The sequence below is a fragment of the Alosa sapidissima genome, chromosome 7 (genome assembly GCF_018492685.1).
Source record: "Alosa sapidissima isolate fAloSap1 chromosome 7, fAloSap1.pri, whole genome shotgun sequence".
In the NCBI taxonomy this organism is placed as follows: domain Eukaryota; kingdom Metazoa; phylum Chordata; class Actinopteri; order Clupeiformes; family Clupeidae; genus Alosa; species Alosa sapidissima.
Genome location: NC_055963.1, coordinates 9,014,851 through 9,038,752, shown reverse-complemented (window position 1 = coordinate 9,038,752; position 23,902 = coordinate 9,014,851). Strand labels below are relative to the sequence as shown.

At 39.5% G+C, this 23,902-nt stretch overlaps 2 protein-coding genes and 1 pseudogene across 3 annotated transcripts in view; 2 read left to right on the top strand and 1 right to left on the bottom strand.

The window, feature by feature from the left end:
- Positions 1-3,424: 3,424 nt before the first annotated feature.
- Positions 3,425-8,014, top strand: LOC121713086. 2 transcript variants are annotated; one of them, XM_042097390.1, is made up of 6 exons: positions 3,425-3,854; positions 3,947-4,027; positions 4,145-4,325; positions 4,463-4,552; positions 4,649-4,732; positions 7,580-8,014. In XM_042097390.1, exons 1-6 carry the CDS (start codon positions 3,591-3,593, stop codon positions 7,600-7,602), a joined length of 723 nt encoding a protein of 240 aa, XP_041953324.1. In that variant the 5' UTR covers positions 3,425-3,590; the 3' UTR covers positions 7,603-8,014. The 2 variants fall into 2 exon arrangements, with proteins under 2 accessions (XP_041953324.1, XP_041953325.1); XM_042097391.1 differs by having other exon boundaries at positions 3,425-4,027.
- A 1,707-nt stretch (positions 8,015-9,721) lies between these two features.
- LOC121713269 lies at positions 9,722-12,269 on the bottom strand (annotated as a pseudogene).
- Positions 12,270-18,808: 6,539 nt separating this feature from the next.
- Positions 18,809-23,902, top strand: part of prkcz (protein kinase C, zeta) — a 145,984-nt gene continuing 140,890 nt past the window's right edge. The window contains 1 exon segment of the mRNA XM_042097363.1: positions 18,809-19,498. Coding sequence (XP_041953297.1) covers positions 19,428-19,498 — 71 coding nt within the window. The 5' untranslated portion in view covers positions 18,809-19,427.

The window sequence follows — 23,902 nt, the reverse complement described above, 5'->3', positions numbered from 1 at the left end:
TGGCACTGAAAACAATGGACACCCTGAACAAGAGAGCGAAGCAAGTTGTGAAATATGTGAAAGGCAAACAAGTAGCTTCCGCTACATATCTGTCAAAGCAAAAGGAAAAGAACAGGAGTACTACACTGAAGCTCGCCAGCACACGATGGGGTGGCGTTGTTATCATGTTTGACAGCCTTCTGGAGGGAAAGGAGTCTCTGCAAGAGATGGCCATATCCGCGTCTGCAGGCATTGACAGTGACATAAAGAAGGTCATCTTAGAAGAGTGTCTAGCAGTCAGAAAATCCTCAAACCTATTGCAGCAGCAATAGCGAAGATAGAGGGTGATGGTGCAATCCTATCAGATGTCCAGTGCCTTTTTGCAGAACTCAAAGAAGAAATCCAGACAGTCCTGCCCACTTCCCTACTACTGAAAGCAGAGGAAACTGCTGTGGTCAAGTCATTGGAAAAGCGGAGGGAATTCTGCATGAAGCCGGTGCATGCAGCAGCGTACATGCTGGACCCAAAATATGACGGGCATACTTTCTGGGGAAGAGATTAACGGTGCCTATGCGGTCATCACAGCCATGTCTGACCACCTGGGTCTTGATAAAGGCAAAGTTCTAGGCAGTTTGGCAAAGTATCGAACAAAGCAAGGCCTTTGGAAAGGGGATGGAATATGGCAGTCATGCCAGCACATATCTGCAGCCACCTGGTGGAAGGGACTTTGTGCATCTGAGGCCCTCGCACCGGTAGCCTCCATCATCCTCCAAATCCCACCATCATCAGCCGCCTCCGAGCGCAACTGGTCCCTGTTTGGGAACACGCACACAAAGGTTCGCAACAGGCTCACAAATGTGAGAGTGGAAAAACTGGTTGGCATTCGGGCAAACCTAAGGCTCTTTGAGCCTGACACAGCCATCCTCAACAAGGCTGGAAAGTGACACTGAAGAGGAAGACTCAGAGTTGGATGTTGAGGAAGTGGACATGTTGTTGGATGTTAATGAGGCCCAGGAAGAGCCCATTGACTGAGCAAAAATGTAGAGGATTGCTTGAAGAAAGATTTGCATGTTTAATGGGACGTTTTGGAGGGAGAGGGGCTTTTTTCATTTAACATTTTGAATAGGATTTTATGGGGATTTTTGGATGGGGGTGCATTTTTGAATGAGTGGGGTTGGGGGATGAGTAATATTTAACCCAACATTCCTGTTTTTGTTCTTCCATGAAACAAGTGATGTTCAATATTCAATAAAATAATTATAACTTGTTCTTTTCTACTTACAAATAAATCTGTTGAAATATCTGTTAAAAACATTTTGCATGGATGTTTTCTTATGACTTCTGTTTATATTTATGCTTGGATATGATACAATTCGATTACATTACAATTAATTCCCAGTTAGTTCCCCTAAATTTCCATTAATTCCCATGGAAAGTTTCCAATATGGAATATTTCCAAAATTCCCCAGCTTAACTTCCCATGGAAATTTACCGGAAATTTTCCGCCCCTTTGCAACCCTGTCCTGCCTGAGGTTAGTCCTGTTTCTACCTGCAGGGCATGACACCCATGCCAGCTACTTCAGGGACATGAGGGTCATTGTAAATACAGGTTTGTGACAGAAAAAGAAAAGAGGATAATGCATGTAATGAGCATTCAAAACATTGATACCCTTCAGGTTGTTGAGCTGAAGACCACTTCACCTGTGGCCACAAAAGTCTGTTGCCCCTCTTTTCCAAATTTCCTTTTGGATTCATAACAGATTGACATAGTTTTTATATTACCTTGTCTACATTATACATTACTCTCTTATTTGTCCATATTATTTATGCTGGTCTCTAGACCATATTCTTGCACTGTTGCACTGTTTGACTACTTTTTGCACCTTCACCATGACACTCACTCTCTTGAGCACTTTACCATGCACACAGAACTACAGGCCAGTCCCGGCCCTGCCACTGCAAGTGTCTCATGCTTGATCATCCTCAAGCACACTGTGGATTTTTTTAATGTAATTTATATAGTATATTTAGTATTTAGTTTTGCTAGTTTTCTTATCTTCTACTGTCTCTTTTGTACAGTGGAGTTTTGTTATGGAGTTGTATATGCTTATATTTACCCTTTCTGCTGTAAGTGCATGTTGTGTGTGATGTCTGTATGCTACTGAGACCTTGACTTTCCCCTTAGGGATCAATAGAGTATCTATCTATCTAGATTTCATTTTTATTTAATCTTTACTTTTTACTTATGTTGATATGTTTAACCTATGTATTTGGCAGGAAAGCTGTGCACCATCAGAGTCCAACTGTGTGAGTGTCAATCAGAAGTCTGCACTCTCTTGGTATACTGTATGGACTCTGGCCTGCAACCCCCAACAAGCCCCAGACAGTGTTTTCAGTGTCTCTCCTTGAGCTGTTTGTGAACCTGTCTCTGGAGTGCCAGGTGTCTGTGGAGGGGTTTTGTAACACCCTGCGCTGGAGGCACAACCTCACCCACACAGAAGTGAGTTTGACGTCCTGTGTGTGAAATCAACATTTCCGTTGCTTACATGGAACACTGACTTGAGTCCATGTCAGTGTGAAACATCAGCTCCATATGGTTACACACCTTCTTCTACTTGATTGTACTAAAAGAAAAATAGTAAAATATTTAAAGTATTGCGTTGGCTTTCATGTAGGCGCTGTAACTATATGCAGTTGTAATGTTTTCAATGACTACTGTATATACCGTAGGTCAGTGGTCCCCAAACTTTTTCTTCCGAGGGCCAGCTCAAAATGCCTGGCTCTAAGAGAGGGCCAGAGACTCGGAGTATCAGTAACCATAAATAGCTTAGTGCTGTGAACAGTCTACCTTAGTTGAATAATCCATTACATTTAATAGGCTGTAATTTAATACCATTGCTAGCTGTGTTTATATTGCCATCATGCCATAGCAGTGTAAAATGTAGCTCAAATGAAATATTCAAAATGTGTGAACTCTTTGCATACACAGCTCAAATTGTGAACAAGCAATATCCTACAAATAATTTAAAGTTCTCAAACTATGAGAGTTTTATGAAGTGCTGGCAAAAACATCTGAAATGACCACTTTCACTCACATGATGAGAACTTTGTGAATTGTGAATATAAATAATTATCCCAGAAAGTCCCAGAAATATGACTTGAATAGAAGTTAGTTAGTTATTAGCAATTAATTGATAAACTTTTAGAATACTTTGAGCACTGATACAGTCAGCATAGGCCTCTTACATTGTTTGCAAGTACTGTAGGCCTACATTTCATTCCGTTTTCGATGGCAAAACAGCGCCAAAACAACCACCAGTGGACAAAAAGAGTATTACACGTGTACTGTTAAGACTCGCTATAGAGAATGAATGGGGGAATTACGGAGGTTATAGTTTGACGATGTCATACTCCCATGCGGGGCAGATGCTATATACCACGGACATGTTTTGGGGGGCCACCCAAAATGAGGTGGCGGGCCGTATCCGGCCCGCAGGCCGTAGTTTGGGGACCACTGCCGTAGGTGAACACTCTCTATATAGCCCTGGTGGGTGAATCCATCCTTGAAACTTGATGTGACAGGAGTCTTCGGCGCCTCCTGTCGGCATGAAATGCCCATCATGTTTATTAATATGAGCCAGGGCGAACGGCAAGTTAATGGCACAGTTGTAACATCTCTGAATTTTTACTCCAGAATGATAATTTTTCCCTATTCACATGTTGTCCGTAGCTCACTGGTGTTACACAAATTGTTTTCAAATAGATTAATCTATCCATTATATGTGATCAACCACCTGCTCAGAAGAAGTGAGGACACCAGCACACACCTGAGAGTAATTTATGATATTGCCTGTGTTGTGGCATCACACTTGCAAGTAGATACATTCTCAACTCATTTGTAAAACTCAATTATTGTTTGGATAGAACACTTCACATATTGACTCAACATAATGTCATACTGTTTCAGAAAACAGGGCAGAGCATTCCAGATAACATGTCATTGGCTGTACCCGCATTCCATGTGTATGGACATAAATTGCCATGCCAGGTGATTTCACTGTCACTGTTCACTGAAAGGCATTAGAGATGTCTCAAAAGACTGTACTAATTTTCTCGTATGAGGTGTGTGCAGTTTCACAAATGAAAGTACTTTGTTAAATCACAGATCAAGTACAGCACCAGACGTCTTGACGGGTATGGTCTTACAGATGGGGAGGGAATGGAGAGGCTGTGGTCCTTCCTTCGACGGTTTGCTAGGGTCACAAAGGAGATGACCCCATCTCACCGTCTGGACTTGCTCACAGATGGGCTTCTCCATTACGGTCGAAGGAAATCCACTGACATGGGTTTGTTCACCGTATAAGATGTTCTCAGTAAAAAAAATTAAAAGTCAGTGGTGGTAGTTATTTATGTTACTGTATTCAATTGTTTCATTTTCATACATTTCATACATTCGGGTCTGAGATAAATGATGTCTTCACAGAGATGCAACTCCTACAAAGACTGGACAGAGCAGAAAAAGTTACAGTTCTTGCTGAAGAGGACATCTCATCTGTCATCAAAGAGGCACCAGGTAAACCATGCTCATAAGAAGCAACAGTTGAGAGTAGTAACAATGTAGGGTAAGTAACATTGGCTGTTCTCGTTTCCTGTGATTTTGGTTGTCTAGTGTTGATTTCTGAGAGAGATATTGAGAGATGGAAGAAAAGGGAGATGGATGTAGCCCAACACACAGTAAAACCAACAAGTACCGGTAAGGTTCTTGAATTTGTGGTGTGACCCTGTCTGACCTACTGTATGCAATTCATGGCCATTGTTTTTTATCATAAAATAACATTTCCAAATCATGTTGATGGCACATAAACTCTTAATGGGCCCTTTTGCCGCACTGTGAGCACGTCTTATCGCTTGTAAAATCACCTTAGGAAGTTGCTATGTGGCATGTTTGATCTTCAAGACATCATTAGAAACTGACTGAAACTGCATTGATAAACAGAAGTTCTTAAATCATACCCAAAGCATTAAAACATCCATATTTTGATTGATTATGACACACAGAGGTGTGCTGTAAAGAAACCCAATTTCACTGATCTTGCATGCTGTGGGAATTTTGATCTTCAAGACATCATTAGAAACTGACGTTTAGAGAGCAAATTTTTCACATGCATTGATAAACAGAAGTTCTTAAATCAAAAATAGAGATTTCCTGTAACTTCATGAAATATTGCATATGCAGGATATAGTTTAATGTATTTTTAAACAGATTCCACTTAGTTCTCTGCAATGCAACAGCTATTTTGATATGTGATGGATTTTGTGATAATTGCTTGCACTGCTAATTTGCTTTAATTACGCAATAAATAGGGATTCCTTGTAACCTAACTTAGGGTTAAGATTTTGAAAGGTACATGGGTCAGGAAATCAGAAAATCAGAAATTAGGTTTATATTAGGGGTCTGAGATGAGTTAACCTGTAAAAAGTGTTTACAGGTTAACTCATACAAGTACAAAGCAACAAACAATGACAAGTAAGTTTACACATCTCCACAAGGGGCCTTCAGATCCGTCATGGAATGTGATCCAAAATGATACATCTCCAGAAATTCAACCGAGACCTTCTCAAACACTTAACGGGAATCAGTATATATTGTCTGTAATGGAGAAACACAATTAAATAACTAGTATGTTGGTGCGTCAACAAAGTCTTTCACAACTCCCAAAAAGAGAAATTCAAACATTTGACGGTGACCCTCTGCACTTCCATACTTTTATGCGATTATTTGAAAAGGTCATAGAGGCAAAGGCTGACAACTCTGACGACTGCCTGCATTACCTAGCACAGTACACCAGGGGGCAACCTAATGAACTTGTTAGAAGCTGTCAACATATGGCCGATGGTACTGGATACATGAAGGCAAAGACTTTGTTATATGGACATTTTGGAAACGAGCATGTCATTGCATCTGCATACTTGGATATAATACATTCATGGAGAGTAATTAGATCAGAGGATGTGAAGTCTCTTCAGGCATATAGTCTCTTTTTGCGTCGGTGTTGCAATGCAATGGATGAGGTTCAAGGTCTTAATGAATTAAATACTCCCTCCAATATGCTTGCTGTGATTAAACGATTGCCTTATGAGTTAAAAGATAAGTGGCGAACAGTGGCATGGGATATTCAGGAGAAGTATCACCGCAGAGCTGCATTTGTTGACATTGTTGTCTTCCTTGAGCGTCAAGTGAAAATTGCCACAGATCCGGTCTTTGGGAATTTAGGTACATGGGTCTGGAAATCAGAAAATCAGAAATTAGGTTTATATTAGGGGAGTCTGAGATGAGTTAACCTGTAAAAAGTGTTTGTTCAGAGACAACATTTTTGGAGCAATTGACCAATTAAGTGTTCTCCGAGGAATGGTCAGAGAAAGAAGTTTAAGGTCTTTTGTATGAGTGAGGTGTAAAAACAAAGCTCTTCATGGACATGAGGGTGGAATATAACTTATTATAGCTTAAATCACACCTACACACTAAGCAATCAAAAAATATATGATTAAGGCTACTTAGCTAGGGTAGATATGGTGGTTGCTATGCTAAATAAAGTGGTTGCTATGCTGGTTGCTAGGGTAATCATTTTGGTTGTGAATAGGGTCGTGGTTGCTAGTTTGTTGATGAAACTTTGCACGCTCCATGTGGGTCATGTGCAGAAGGTCTGACTTGAATTTCAGCCTCGTAGCTCCATGCTACCACCCACAACTCCACCTCTGAAGTGGGAGTGGTCAACTTTTTAAAAGTTTTTCCTTCACAGTTTTTTTTGTGGGTGTCTCAGAGATCCCACCTTTGGAACAGTTGTCAGGGGCCTCAAGGCGTTGCCGTGCGTCTTGGTCCCATCTTTCTAGCACCTAGCGTTACCGCGCCAGCAGAGGGAAACCTTGTACGTTTCAAACCGTTTATCTCCTTCCGGGAATAATCCACCGACTCCAAACTGAGCCTGTCTTATTTGTGATGTCCCGTTGTTCAACATATTCTGATTTCATACTGATCGGATCAACATAAGTGTGTTTTTTGGCTAAAAATGGAAAAATGGCTAAATGTTAAATCGCCAAAAAAGTTTTTGCGGGCACAATGCTTTGCGTTACAGCTAGAGGGATGAAACTTTGCACGCTCCATGTGGGTCATGTGCAGAAGGTCTGACTTCAACATATTCTGATTTCATACTGATCGGATCAACATAAGTGTGTTTTTTGGCTAAAACTTGAAAAAGGGCAACCACCTTAATTACCCTAGCATCACCCTAGCAACCATCTTAATTACCCTAGCAACCACTTGTATAATGTCAAGCTAGCAACCACCATAGCAACCAACATGCTTACCTTAACAACCACCATTAACCACCGTGTTAATTTGCATAGCAACCACCATATCTACCTTAGCAACACCATAGCAACCATTCAAATTTCTCTAGCAACAACCTAGCAACTACCATAAAATGACCATAGTAACCACCATAGCAACCACAGTATTTAGCATAGTAAAGTGAAGAAAGAAAGGGAGGGAGGCTGCTTTTAAAAGAGAGGGAAAGTATAATCTTTTTTATATTGTTTTCAGATGAAGAATTGGTGCAGTGGTGAGGCTGGAGCACCCCTGGCTTTTGCCGTATGGGTTGGCATGTAGTCTAATTACAGAAATAGCAATAATTTCAGAATTTCAGCAGCAGCACCAGCAGCAGCAGCAGCAGCACTACCACCACCATCAGCAGCAGCAGCACCACCACCATCAGCACATGTTCTGCGTCCATGCTCTTAAACATTCCCTCAGCCGAGCTGCCTTGACATACATCTGTTTGTATAGGAAAAAAGGAGGACTTGTGCAGCAAGAACATCATAAAATATCACATAATTATTAGTATCATTGTATCATGGTTACATCTAAAGGATTCCTCTTAAAAAGAAAAACCTTCTGTGTCCATGTTCTCTAAAATGATGTCTGCGGAATGATAAAGTCAGTTGTCAAGCACAATTCAGATTAAATCTACCTTCATCTGCAGTAGTCATGACAGCATACTCCATCTGCTGTGCACCTAATGTACATAAGATCATAATATAATATAATAGAATTATTAGTATCATGGTTAAATGTAAAGAAAAAATACTTTTTATTTGTGTTTAAAAAAATGTCAAAAAAAAAAAAACTTGTGTTCATGTTTTCCAAAATTCTGTCTGCAGAATGATAAAGTGTCAGTTGACTGCTAAGTGACGCTTATATCTATCTATCTATCTTTCTATCTATATATATGTATCATATTCTACTGCTCTTCATCACCATATCTGTTTATATGGTTCATTCTATATATCTATATTCATTCTGTTTTTCTGTAATATATTCCGTTGATATGTATTAACACTTATGTATTATGAATATTTGAAATAATAAATGTTGTTGTAGCATGTGTAGATGATGTCAAGCACAATTCAGTTTAAATCTACCTTCATCTGAAGTAGTCATGACAGCATACTCCATCTCCTGTGCACCTAATGTACATAAGATCATAATATAATATCATAGAATTATTAGTATTATTGTATCATGGTTAAATGTAAAAGAAAATAGGAGAAGGATAGGAAAAGGATCACTTATGTAGTCTGGATATTTCAAATAATCACTGTTGTTGTAGCATGTGTACATGAAAAGCAAACTTAGGTCAACCACAAATCAGATTAAATAATAAAGAACAAATACAAATGGAAATTCATGTGCCCACTCATCACAAAAAAACACTGGCTGCCATTGCTAGTATCCGTGTGCAAAGTCAATAATCAACTAAATGTAAAAATAATACTATCAAACACTAAGTTCCGCCAATTGGCAATGCAATTTGTACTGGAAGAAATACCATTGTCATAGATGGCCTCCAAAAGCTGTACAGCTGCCCATCTGCTGTGTCTGCTGGTATGACAACATTACAGAATGAATCAAAGGTGACATTTGGTGTTGTTTCATACAATAAAATACATTGTGGTGAAATGTAAAGGAAAGAAAAAAAGAAAAGCCTTCTGTGTCCATGTTCTTCAAAGTTATGTCTGTGGAATGATAAAGTGAGAGTTGTATAGTCATCAGAGCGGATTGATAGCATCAGATTGAATTGTATGGGCAAAAAGGAGAAATGAGCACTTATAAAAACAATTTGGTTAGCTTGTGGTGAGTTCAGGGTCACAACATCACAATTCAGATTACAGCTAATGTACATAAGATCATATCAAATAATTAGTATCATTGTATCATGGTTAAATGTAAAGGTGTGACGCTTATATCTAAAACATGTTGTAGCATGTGTAAAGCAAACTGATGTCAAGCACAATTCAGATCTACCTCCATCTGCAGTAGTTATGACTTCCTCCATCTGCTGTGCACCTAAGATACATAAAACAAAACAATAGAAGTATTTGAATTAATTTTCATAATTGCAATTTGTGTGACAACGTCAGTATTTATTCATTTATGTTGCCTTATGTTATAAACAACAGGTTCTAATACTACAGTATATCTAAATGCTTTCATTATACTTGACAATTGTTTTAACCTAATTGTTTATGTTTTTTGTAGGGCTGTCAAAATAACTGATTCATTTGAGAAAAAATAACTGATTAAAAAAAATAGCGCAGATTAATTGATTCCTTTGACCCCAAGCCGTTCTAGTCAGTAACCATGAGATGTAAAATGAAGGAGAGAGAAGAAAATGTGTTGCCTAGATCATTGATTGGACCATTTACTTTTAACAAAACGGCCTGATGGTGTTGACAAAAATGTGTTGAGCGACACAGCGACAACAACTGGCCTGCCCTGCAGGGACTTGTAGGGGACCCTCCCAGCACCTCCAGCCTCCTCTGAAAGACATGTGGATATTCTGCATGCATACAGTATGTTACACAGACAACAGTGTAAGCCTGAGCCATTTCTTAACCCTTAAAGGTGTAGGTTTTTTAAGTTCCGCAACAATTGAAGGTTCTAAAATTCTATGTTGAATTCAATGAACCCAGATATTCTTTAGAACGTTCATTTCTCAACATTCCGTGACGGTACTCCTTTAAGGGTTAACACTGCTCTTTTAGAAAGAATACAAGAAAAAGCGCACTGTATTTTTTATTGAGCAGTTCTTGCACTTTTTTGTGCAGAACACTGAGGTCTTCCTTTGTTGACACAGGACGTAAGGAGCCAGCTGCAAAAGTAACAACAGAAAGTAACAACACACAACAATTAATTTGATAAAACTGCATTGTGTATGTGGCACTAAGGCCTGAGTCCATTTATGTAAATTGAAGATGAGTGCTACCTTTGAAATGCATCGTATATTTGCTGGAGGTGTCTGACTTGTCCAGGAACACTGCGGCCTCTTTGCTGGACACCTCAAACACCTCCAGTGTCCCACAGCTCAATTTGTCGATGGAGACAATGGCAGTCTCCACCCCCATAGCCTCCAGCTTAGCCACCTTTATAATTAGGTACAAATGATGACCAAAAAATGTCAATGGATTAACAATGAAAAAAACCAATTGGAATAAATACAAAATTGACAACACCCACGCAAAAAAAAAAAAAAGCACTGAAATGCAACCCATAATTGCTCTAGACAATGAACCTTGTAGATATGTAGACAGTCCCTGTCAGAGCAGGCCCTTTTGGAATGAACACCACAAACACCCACCCCTCCTTACAGCACCCTGTATACATGTAATCAGGGATGTAGTGGAGGCTAAACGTGGTCAGTTCAGAGAACATTGGACAACAATCTCCACCATCATCAAACATGTTCTGAATGCCATTTTAAAAATCCGATACCGCACAGCGCAGTCCACCTTACTATGATAACAGAATTCACAGTTTACCCACCTCTTATTTTACCACTACACCCCTGCCTGTAATGCCTAACAAATTAAGCTTCCTTTCAAACCTCTAATTTTAGCAGCTTAAGATGACGCTTGATTCTGTCCTCCCTCATTTAACCACTTAGCTCTGCCTCCTGCGCCCGGAGTGCTGCTGCTTCCTGTTCATAGCTCTCCTTTGCCTCTCTGCCTAGAGGACCACTGGCCCTTAATATCGCTCATTGTGCCTGGAAAAAAATTGTGCATTTAACAATTCAGAGTCTGCAAAGTAGTTTCGATGTTGCATGGATCTTTACTGTAAGTCATTTAGTGAATGCATAGGAATCCTGCTGAGATAAAGCCTTGGGCTACCTGAGAATCCAGACCCAAATCCAAAAGATTAAGAGTCTGGCTATGAGTACCGTTAATGAAAATGGCCCAACTCAAGGGGCGGCACCAAGCATGCATTTAACAATATCACTGCATGCAATTGAATAACACTACTACCAATGTTTACAGACTGATTCCAGACTTCGACGCAATTGGATAACACTACGACCAATGTTTACTGACCGATTCCGGACTTTAACAGTACAGCATTGTCGTCATTACTCATCGCTAGAGTGACTCGCTGAGCAAAATCAAATTGTGCTTTTGCGAGAACTCTGGATTTCCAGGGTTGCCTTGGGCTAGCCGCAATCCTTAATAAAAAAAAAAAAAGTTAACCAAGTGTGCACAGTACATCAGCCGATACTTATGATGAATACAGTTTCATTATGTATTGTATTTCCCCAATGCACCCCAAGGAATGTAAATAGGGCCACTATGTGCAACAACAAACCAACAAACTAAAAGCATCAATTAAATATAATATTCTTTATATTAATATATAAGAATACCTTTATTCTTTAACAGGTCCCGGCAAAAGATATTATATGCTGACAGTTCCCGCATGTGGCAATTTATCTTTGCCGGTCGGGGTTGTGCGGGAGCAACAACCCTTTTATGGTTTCCAATACAGTTCTGAAAGGGAGAACACAAAATGATGAAACGGTATTACATAAACTGAACTGAATTTGAACAGTTATTCTGTATTTGAATATTTGTATCAGCATTTGTTGTGCAATAGAATTTAACATGAATTTTTTTACAGATTTCTAAATCTTACTTCGATGATACGGCTTTCCAGGCCTGTAGCTATACTAGCCTCTTTTATGAGGGGTGAACTGACTGACCTCATCCCCTCATTGAAAAATTGCTTCAATTTTTCGCGAAGCTCGAAGCTTATTTTAGTTCTTTTTGCTATAATACAAAAAGGATAGAACTAGTCAGTATAGAAAAGACAGCATTGCAGTATAGACCCAGCATAACATACCATCTTTCATAAGCACATTAAAACACTTCTAGATCAGCAACTTTAAGGATTACCTCTGTCTGCCATCTTCAAACTTGAACAGAGAAAAATATACAAAATACAATTAGTAACCATGAAAACCATGAAAAAAATCTTATGATCTTCATGTCATTGTACAACAAATCATATATTTCTGCAATGCTTGTGTGTAGATGTGATTTAAACCAGATTGCACGAGACTGGCGGACCACTGTCGGTCCATTGGGGGCATAGCTGGCGGTCCGCTGGCATTTTGCTCATCGGTTCTCTGGCCCAATATTTTCCCAATATTGGTCTGAAATCTTTTTCATTTGTTCAGTTATATTTTATGACAAGTTAAATTTAAGAGATGGTGGTCCAACGACAGACCTCAAGTGGCTGATTTTGCTATCTGGGAAACTATAATAAGTTATATTCTACCTTTCTATGGTAATAGAAATACTACAGGTACACTACAGCAATACTGTAGTGTCGTTGGTTCTGTTATGGTTTGGTGGTTCTGGTATGGTCTGGTATTGTTTGGTGGAGAGTTACTGAAGAGTGAATGCTACCCAAAATGCTTTGAGTGTTCTTATGTGCAAAGCCATGTGTAGGCCTAATATTCAGTCCTGTACATTACACATTAAGAGCAAGGTCACTGTTAAATTGTTAATGTCTTAATGTGATAAGAATGACAATGGCAAATTGTTACAAAAGTTCTTATTTGGGATTTTAAGTTATATTACAATACATGAAAAGGCATGTCATGTTTAGAAATAATCATGGATTTGTGCAAGGAGTACTAGCATTAATTTTAATTAGATCTGTTAAAACATCATACCATTTATAGCCAAATGTTCTAGGCCTGCATTATAACTATCATTACAGACGGGAATCCTGGTGGTGAGTGTAGGGTATTGTAGTTTTCTCCCGAAAACATTTCAACTTCCGGTCAGAGAGTGTTATAACAAGATCGGCGAAATGCACAACTAAAAAAATATTTGTATTAATACTTTCAATGAAGCTTACAATCAGGACCGTATAGGCCTACTACGGAAAGAAGATTTTGTCCCTCCGGAGATCACTTAGGAATTATTGAGTGATGGCGCATGTGCAAATAGATGGAAACGAGGCGATAGGAATGAATGAGTAACGGTTTTTTCGCAAATGCACAAGACGTAGGCGTATGGAAACCATAGATGGAAACGACACCTTAAATCCCTGTCGGGTGAAACTGTGAAAAAACAAACATACAAACAAATAAAACATAAAAAGTTGTGATATGCATGAGAAAAAAATGCATGAACTTACTTTCAGCCGTTGGTTTGAAAAGTAGCTGCGCTTTTCTCCGTCTCTCTACCAGATGCACACCAGTTTGGTTGCGTATGTCTGGAAAGTTTACAAACTAGGGAAATTACGTAGTAGGGTTCTAAATGCGTAAATGATATGGCCTACGGCTCTGGGTTCTTGGTGCAACATGCAAAATGTAATATTTAGTAAAGTAAACGTAGCCTAGACTATTGCAAAAACGGTAGGCCTATATCTGATTTCCCTTTTGGAGTAGACCTAGCCTAACTAATTATTAATTAGAGTTGTTCATGTAGTTATTTCATAGAAACCAAGAACAGTTCTTATGAGAACTCAGCATACACGAGAACATATTTGCATGTAATAACTCAAACGATGAAATAAAGGCCAATATTTGTTAGGGGTAGGACTATTGTGCATGGAACCAGTACAGTATAGTGCTTTTTGACCAACATGACATTAGCAAGCAAAAATGTAAATAAACAACAAACATTTGTAGCCTACAATCAGAAGCATGGGTGTACTAAAGCATTTGCTGTTTATTGAGAGCAATTGCTTTAATGGTGTGCACAAGTGATTAGATGAAAAGGAGTTTGAACAAGCAGTTTTGAGAGTTACAATTCTGAGGAACTGAAACAACTTGTAACACACAGACTCAAGTTGTTGGCAAACAAACATAGGGCCTACAAAAAAAGGGTTATCTTACATTATATTACATTAAGCTGACAGATTTTTAACCAAAGCGACTAACAACATGGTAAACAGTTTAAGTTTTAAAGCAATTCTCTCAACAATTTTAGGACAATTTAAAAATAGAGTAGAAGAGTAGGCCTACAGTAAGAATAAGTGCATCAGTGAGTCAAGTCAAGTCAAGTCAAGTCAAGTCGGCTTTTATTGTCAATTTCTTTACATGCACTGGTCATACAAAGAATTGAAATTTCGTTTCTTACTTTCCCATGCAGACATAGACATGCTTTAAATACAGACATAGACATACTATGGACATAGCCATAGACAATAAACATTAAATTAAAGTGCAAGACTGAAATATAGAACATGTATGTATCAAAATAGAAATATAGGACATATATATAAAAAAAGTGAGTGCTGTTTTTAAACAGTTGAGTGTCAGTTCAAGACCGGGGGTAAGTGCTAGGATCAGCAAAGGATCTTGGCAAAGCAACAGATCCATTGGCCAGCGCCATTCTACAGAATCCCCTGGGTTGTCAAATCTTCGCTGACTGGCTGGGCAGAGATCTGGTAGTTGGTGGTTGGTTGAACATGGCGCACCCCATTGTAGTGGTTGTTGCTGGGTTGTTGCTTTCACTGTGTCTTTCTGCTTTGGTGGGTAATGAGCCTGACAACCTGGAAATCAGAAAGAAATAGAATAATTCAATATGCCAGGACCAATATATTTTTGGAATGCGTGCAGTGTGCAGACAGTTGGCAAGTGGCATGGGACAGTATAGGTGAGAGGCACAAGACAGTAGGTCAGTGGCTTGAGACAGTGTAGAGACAATAGGCGAATGGTGCTGGACAGAAGGCAAGTGGCACAAGACAGGCAAGTGACGTGAGACAATAGGAAACAAGCATGTCACCAACAACAGTGCCAGTGGCCTACTGTAATTATTACAGTGCACTGTACTGTTATTCCAAGGCTTTTTCTTCTTCTGACTTATTCTTCTTCTTCTAACGCAGTTAATGCAGCTTCAACCGTTTAACGTAGAAACTTCATTCAAACTATGTTACGTAGGTCTTACTTAGGACGTGGGCTATGTATTTTTCAGCTTTGTAACTTTTATACTTTTTAAACTATTAATTAAAAACTACTCAAAATTTCCCCATAGACTTAACATGGGCTGATGACATCACAATAGAGCCGTTAAGCAATTAGAATCCTATGCCAGGTGTTCCGGCCACCTGGATCAACTGCCAGTCTCAGGCTTAAAGCATACAAAAAGACTACACATCCTGATCAACTGCTTCTTCTGCCAAAAAGTGTTTCAAAATAAAAGTCCTCACTGCAATATTTCACTGTTAAACAATTTAACCCTTTAAACTACTGAACTTTCTAACTGTTCAGCCATTGTAACTGTTACTTGTCATCAACTATGACTCCTACCCACTGTAGCTAGCTAGCATGGTTAGCATAGTTAGCATGCTAGCATTGCTAGCAGTGTTAGCATTTTTTATAAAACTGCTAAAAATGATTAGCTAAGTTAGCAAAGTAACATGGTTAGCATTGTTAACATTGTTAACATGCTAGTTAGCATAACTGCTAAAAATGATTAGCTAGGCTAGCTAAGTCACATGGTTAGCATAGTTAGCATGCTAGTTAGCATAGTTAGCATAACTACTAAAAATGGTTAGCTAGGTTAGCTAAGTCACATGGTTAGCATAGTTAACATGTTAGCATTGTCAACATGCTAGTTAACATAGTTAGCATAACTACTAAAAATGATAAGCCAAATTAGCTAAGTCACATGGTTAGCATAGTTAACATTGTTAGCACGCTAGTTAGCATTGTTGACATAGTTATCATTTTTGACAAAACTATTAGAAAACATTAGAAAACATTAGCTAAGTTAGCTAAGTAATATGGTTAGCATAGTTAGCATGTTAGCATAACTGCTAAAAATGAATAGCTAAGTTAGCTAAGTCACATGGTTAGCATGTTAGCATTCTTAGTATTTTAGCATAACTACTATAAATGATTAGCTAAGTTAGCTAAGTCACATAGTTAGCATTGTTAACATAGTTAACAACATTAACATTATTAACATTTTTTAAAAAACTGCTAGAAAACATTAGCTAAATGAACTAAGTTAAGTAACTTGGTTAGCATTATTATCTTTGTTAACATAGTTAGCACAACTGCTAGCAAACATTAGAGCCATTCCAACTGTCAGTTATCGTCAACTATCTACCTAAATAATTTAACCATTTAAACTATCCACCTATTTAACTGTTCAGTCATTCCAACTATATTAAACCTCATCTACCTAGCAACCAATATAGTTTGTTTTTATTCTGTATGATATTTTACATCATATTTTTGCATTTTCATGCACTGTATTTCCTTCAGGAAATGCTTTTCTAGTTACGATTGATAACGCCCATTCAATCGAGTGATAACGTTTGAAGCGGGTGCACAGATACTATGCCTCTGATTTTATTCGACATCAGGTCACTTTACACGGGTGTATAGAATCAAGCACCTAGAGTAGATTATGAATGCAGACTGGTGCTTGATTATACTGTGTGAAGGAACCTGATGAAACCCATAATGGGTGTCATGAAGGGCATGAATAACGTGACTCATTGTTGATGGTCATAACGTTACAGCTTCCACCGTTCACATTTTAGTTAAAGTTAACAAATATGCTCCTGTTTTTATTTTTACCAAATTTGTAACGTTGTTCACCGCTTGTTTGTGTATCAAATAGGCCATGGCTACGTTTTCATTCTATGCTCCTGATTCTTACGTAGCCTAAGTAAACACTATCTATCATAGTTAGTCTATTGATGGGTTTCATCAGGTCCCTTTCCACAGGTGTATACAATCAAGCACCTAGATTATAAATGCATTTGGTGCTTGATTATACTCCTGTGGAAAGGGACCATATGAAAGCCATGAATAGGCTACTGTTAGGACAATTGCAGACATTCATTGTATTGTTTTGCCATAACTGTTAAACTTGTTTGCTTTTGTCTTTTAGGTTCCAGACCAGACCAGTGGTGATGACCATGTATGACATTACGTGTGTGCCTGTGTGCACACCTGTCAACCATACATCTCTGACAATGTTGCTAGAAACATACCTACTAACATACATTCTTACAAACATGTGACCATATCTCAACATATCTGTGCACATACCATTTAACCATACTGAGACTTATCCGAGATCTACACTGAGACATTCTGTGAACTATATTGTTGTGTGAGGACTATACTAACTATATGGAACTTGTATACTTGTGAATCATATTTGTCAACCATTCATACCTTTGAATCATACCGGTGCTGTAACATCTGTGAAACTTAGCTGTGCTGTTAGACCTCTGTTTTTATGTGCTGTGTGAAAATTAAGATTCTAACCTAAGTTCTGTCTAAAACTGATCATCTGAAGGGCTGACTCTTTTATTCTTCAGTATATATCACCATCAAATTTGACCTATTATCATTAACTGAGGCCTCTAGCTGTTGCTGCCAGTTCAGAATGTAAACTGATAAATAGATCTGTCTTAGGATAATATGATTGGCATCATCAAGTTCTGTAAGAATGCAAATATAGTAGACATCTTTCTCCCTTATCATTATTGGTTAACTTTAAAATTGGTTTCAACAACTTTGATTTTTTTACTTCAAGCTTGCATTGGTTGTTAAGTGTTCATTAGTGTGTTCTGAGTATCATTCTGCTGTTTCTGCAGTACTGTATTAAAACAAATGTTGATCAATATTGAATTGACCATTTATTTGTACTGACTGTCATATACTCTCAGCTAACATCTAACCAAGTGAGTGGTTTTCATACACAGCACATAATGTTATACACAGCAGTTTTACATTTACATGCAATGGTAATTCCCTGGAATTACATTTTCTAGTATTATTTGTTATTTTGTTTCATATTTAATCATATGTAGGCATTTTGTATTCTGCATTATATTATTATTTGTTATTTTGTTTCATATAAAGAAAGGGTAAAAATCAATTTACTAGCCAGGTAAGTTTTGGACAAACTGACCTAGGGACCTGAAGATGCTACACATAACTTGACTAAGAGTCTTCATTTGCCCAGCAGGAGTCGCCAACATACCAGAAAAATCGTCCTTTATCTGCTTCCAGCCTTACATTTCCAAACTCAGTTGGACTCTAAATGGCGAAGTTATGTGGATGCTAATAATGAATCACTGTAGACTACATTTCCCTTTTTCTTAAATACTGCAGGCCTACCGCTCTCCAAAAATGTCCGTTGCGCATAACGACGCCACTTTGTGTTCAAATGCAATGTAAAGAAACCTACGGTGATATTTTTATTTGAAAGAGAGCGATACGTTATACTTTGCTCAGGAATAGTGTTAAACAAGCGTGGTGCAGCCGTCTTGCATAGCCTAGGATACCTTCCTTGACTACGGCGGTTTGTTAAATGTTAATTGGATGTTGTCAAGACTTTGCGGTCACATGGACCCGTTACTGCGCTTGCCTATTGAAGCCTATAATAGTGCGCTTAGGCTGGTTGCCTCAGCGTGATAAGATAGTGTTATGCACTACACATTACTACACTAGGCTAATATCGCTGGAATGAGGATAATGTTGATGTTGAGATATTAGGCCGGTAGGGGGATGAACCTAGGCTACTCACGTCTGGAACTGATGTCGCAAGAAATGGACCAAAAAAGAACGGATCTGCATGTGATTACTTTTCCAAGGGACTTATATGCGACACTGCATCGACATTTGACATGTTTTTGACATATTCGATTTGGAAATCACTTAAATGTTTCAGTATACTCTAAACCATGCTGCAACTTTGTAGCGGCGCTCTGTCCCCGCTCGACAACAGGTGGATTCTGACCAGGCCAATCCAGACCTGGAAGTAACCCGTCTTATCGTCGCTTTCTCCGCCCCGTTACCATAGCAAGCCCAGCGAGGGTGAGACTGGGAAACAAGCTGCCAAGGTGTGGATGGATTTCCGAAAAAGCCGTGGAACATTGCCGATCAACTTTACTGGGCAAATGTGTGTCTGGTTTGACAAAGTGAAACACTGAAGAACAGCCTATTGCTGACTTTGTCGTGTTGTGGGTTCATCTCTTGACGGAGTATCGATCCTCGCTTCGACAACTTTAAAGTTTCGAACGGAAACATTAATACAATTTTTAAGACTGTAAATGCTACCCTTTCTGGATTATAATGCCTACGAGTAACGGATCAGTGATGGACTTGCACACGGAATACGTGAAAATTAAAGCGCATTACGCCGGGTAAGTGTTTCCATTCCGATTGAGGGAACTCAAAGGTTACTGGAGACGTGGGTTCAAGTTTCAAGTTATTGAACCACTGGGTTTTGATATCTTAAGCAACTTATGACAAAGTTGTGAGGACGACACTTCACATAGAAATAGACACTCAAGAGTAGGCTACATCTACACGTTTGTAGTATGTCGGCACATTCTTTTCACTTGGTTGTTCTGCTGACCCCCTGAGATATTTCTTGTAAGGATAGTGTGGTGTAGGTAGGGTCGACTTTTCACAAAGTCTTTAGGAGAAACTCACGAAGTAGGCCTACTTGTGAAGTCTACATAGACTATGTTCATATGTAACAAAACAAGAAATGTCTCACCAATGTGATTTGTCTAAAGATACCTTGATTTCTACCACTAATAGTCTATATTAAATGTAAATATTGTAGATGCTATTCCTGATAGGCTGATAGGCCTACTGGTAAAAATGCTACACGTAGGCTAATTTATATTTTGATTTGGACACAGCACAGACTTCACACAGCATTAGACTTATGAGAATGAGATAAAATATGTTAATATATGTGTAGTTCTGTGCTGCCATTTAAAAATTAAGGGTGAAAAGGTTTCAAGACTTAAGGTTGCTTAAGTCCTAACTGCCTTGCTGGCATAGGGTGTTGGTTTCAAACACATTTGGACATGGGAGTCAAGATAATGACAAGGATAGATAACATATCACCAACCTGGGGCTAACTGCAGTTCAAAACAATCAACTTGTAACTCACAACTCTGCTACACAGCACAGGTCAGGAGTGGGGAGAGGTGAAACAAAACAGGAAAGCGCACATGCTGTGTCGCTAATGGTTCAATGGGCCTCAACATTCACTAATTCTTGTTGCACTTAATTTTTCTGTAGTTTCTGAAGCTTTTATAACATTTGTATTTGTACAGCTGTGCTTGATAGGTCTGACTTGCGATTCCACGCATCAGTGAAATAGTTGTTACAAAAATAAACCTGAAATACTCAGAAATTACCCATCACCCTTCTTCTCATGCACAGAAGGTGTTGTCACGGTCGTCTGACGCCTTGCTGTGATTGCACTGCATATTAATGATGCTTGAGTCATTCTGTCATGACTGCATATTTATACCCTTATGTCATCATTAGCAGAACAAACACTGAGAGGGAGAACTCTCCATCTCTCTGACACACACACACACAAACACTCTCTCTCTCTCTCTCTCTCTCTTAGCTGTCCATAATATCCAATGATGACGCTTATTCCAGTGTAGGTGTAATCAGCGTTGGGCGAAGGGGCCATCAGCGTTGGTGCCATTTGATGTGGCTGTGGAGGCTGATGCATGGGCCGGCCACACACACACACACACACACACACACACACACACACACACGCACACACACACACGCACACACACACACGCACACACACTCAGAGAAAGCAGGATAAAGGTTAGAGCTCTCACACACTGACACAGAAGTCACACCCATTGTCATTAGCGCAGAGATGTATAGCATTGACACGCACAACTTACACACCCTGTTTGTTGCACTCACACACACACACACACACACACACACACACACACATACACACACACACAGATCACAATGCCTCAAGGACAGATACACACACACACACACACACACACACACACACACACACACACACCTCCCCTACCCATGGCTAACAAAATTAGCACAGCCTGCATCAGAAATACTCACAGTTTGCCTGTAGCATATAGGCATAGAGTACTGCTTCGATACCTTGCATTTGACACACACACACACACACATCACCGAGATGCATCATACAGTATCGTCATTTACATTGTTATCACAAACACTGTGATATTGTTTTATGTTTATATTACTCCACCCCCCACCACCCCTTGCCTATAATACACATTATAATACACAAACTTAGACAGCCCAGATACACACCTCTGTCCTAGCATTGAAACACACTCTGCCTAAACTAAGTCTAACACTAACATACCTTGCCAATAGACTGGGAGACTGTCTTTGAGAATATGGCGATTCTGTGTTCCCCTGGTAGGACCATAATACCTGTGATGACTGTTATACACACTATTAGGCCTTGTAACATTAGTCATGTCTATGTCTCTAATCCCTTTCTGTGTGTGTGTGTGTGTGTTTGAATGTATGTGTTTGAGAGAGAGAGAGAGTGCGTTTGTTGTCCTCGCTCTCAGAGATGATTTATGAACAGCAAGTGTTCTCTGAACCATTGTGTTTCTACAGCAACATACCTGTCATTCATTAGCAGGGTGAGATTGGTCAGGGGTGGTTAGTTAGCTTAACACAGGAGCCACAGATTATTCAGCTCTCTGTGTTGACCTATTAAAGGTAGGTCTGTAATTCCATTCCAATAATTTTTTTCTCCCACTAAAACATAATTGTTGCTCACAAATCCTCTACATAGCCATGCTGTCTCTGTGTTAAAGAAATCTCTTGTACTTAATCATAATCCTGGCTCTGTAAGTGGTAAATGAAGTGCCTTGGACCAAAACACTATTCTAGCCTGTTAACACACAGGGATGTAATGTAATTAGCGATTGAGCTGGAATATCAACAATCTTTTGACCTTTAATGTTACCTCTGTGAGAGCCAGAGGTACCCAGAGGTACCCAGAGAAGACATCCAGGGCATAGAGATGCCCAGAGAGGACAACATGGGCACAGAGGTGCCCACAGGACCCAGAGAAGATGACACAGGCCCAGAGGTACCCACAGAAGACAGCATGGGCATAGAGGTGCCCAGAGATGACAGTCGACAGCATGGGCATAGTGTTGTCCAGAACAGAGGGCATTGGCATAACTTTTCCCAGAGATCATGCCATGGGCACAGCACATGCCATGGGCAGAGAACACAGCACGGCACAGGAATAGAGGTGTTCAAAGAGGACCGCATGGGCATAGAGAAGCCTAAAAAGGACCGCACGGGTGTAGAGGTGCCCAGAGTATAGTGTGGGTAGAGAGGTACATGGTGATGCCCAGAGAAGGGACACTGGCAGAAGAGCGAGGGTTGCATAAAGCTGTTATGCACTGGACACAATTAGACCAGGATAGGCTATGTGCTATAAAGACCACTACAACTATGTTGTAGGCTACATATTACATTCACTAGTAAAATGCTTACCGTATTTTCCGGTAAGTCCGTAGGAGTCGATTGCATCACGTCGTTGCACAACATCACGTCACGTGACATTTCAAAATTCCAACCTGTTAGTAAGCTAGGGTTTGCTGTTGCATACAACTTCATTTCAATTTTGAAAAGAAATACTGGACTATGTTTTTTTTTTTTTCTAAAAAACGGCGACGAAATTGTGAATTTCCAGAGCGTGTTACTCCACACTCGGCAATCGACTCCTACGGACTTTCCCCTAAAGATACCAGCTGCAGCAGCAACATTTCCGGAAAGGTACTGGCTTGATGAAATTCATTCTGGACTCTCTATCCGACCACATAAAGACCTCGGGATACTTCAGTTTGGCTTTAAGGACCCTCTACTCACTACCACGTAAGTGTAATGTTGTTTGGAACTGTAGAAGAGGTTTAAAAATAGCATTTTGTAGCGGCGAAATGACATGCCCTGGTCACTTCCAGGCTAACGAGTTTTGACTAAAAACGGTAAAATCAAACTTTCTCAAAACACATCCGAATGACATGATTTTGATGTCCACTCAGCGTATGTACTCCCAATCATCCGTAAATTGATCTAAAGTGCATTTTATTTCCTTTAATAACGGGGTCACCTAGCGTCCTTGGTGGCTCAATAGGTGTTGGTAATTAAGGGGCTCTTGACCGATGACCTTGTGTCCTTCAGAGGATGCAGCTCTAATTTCTGCTTTGGGTGAGAGAGCCATAGTAAGTGTTAGAGAAAGCAGTGCTGGTTATTAGTGCCTATCCCTTTATACCCATAGGTATGTGCAGTTGAGCAATCATGCTACACACACACACACACATTTATCCCTTTACTTTTACATTAAGAATATAAGGGCTGTCAAGGATGGAAGCTGTTTCAGGAAGTATAGCTTAGGTGCCAGGTGTGTGTGTGTGTCTGTGTGTGTGTGTGTTTTTCATATTTGTCTGCATGTTCTTGTGAATGTTTGTTACACATATCTTTTTTACCTTGAATATGTGTGTACATTATTTCCCTTTTCCATACAGGCATGTGTGTGTGTGTGTGTGTGTGTGTGTGTGTAGCATGATTGCTCAACTGCACATACCTATGGGTATAATACTTTGGGTAATAAGACTGTGGGGGTATCACTTCACAGAGGACCTGCCCCCCACCAGCCTTTAGTCTCAGTGCATTGAAAGACAGAGCACTTTAAACTGGGTCATCCCTTATCTCTCTTTTCTCAATGCTCCACTGGGTGATTC

Bases quoted from the DNA above. Each gene is read 5' to 3' on its own strand.
- LOC121713086 (XM_042097390.1), top strand. From the start codon at position 3,591: ATGCCCATCATGTTTATTAATATGAGCCAGGGCGAACGGCAAGTTAAT. The intron at 4,028-4,144 runs GTGATTTCACTG...GTTAAATCACAG, and splicing joins GACATAAATTGCCATGCCAG to ATCAAGTACAGCACCAGACG. The intron at 4,733-7,579 runs GTAAGGTTCTTG...TATTGTTTTCAG, and splicing joins AGTAAAACCAACAAGTACCG to ATGAAGAATTGGTGCAGTGG.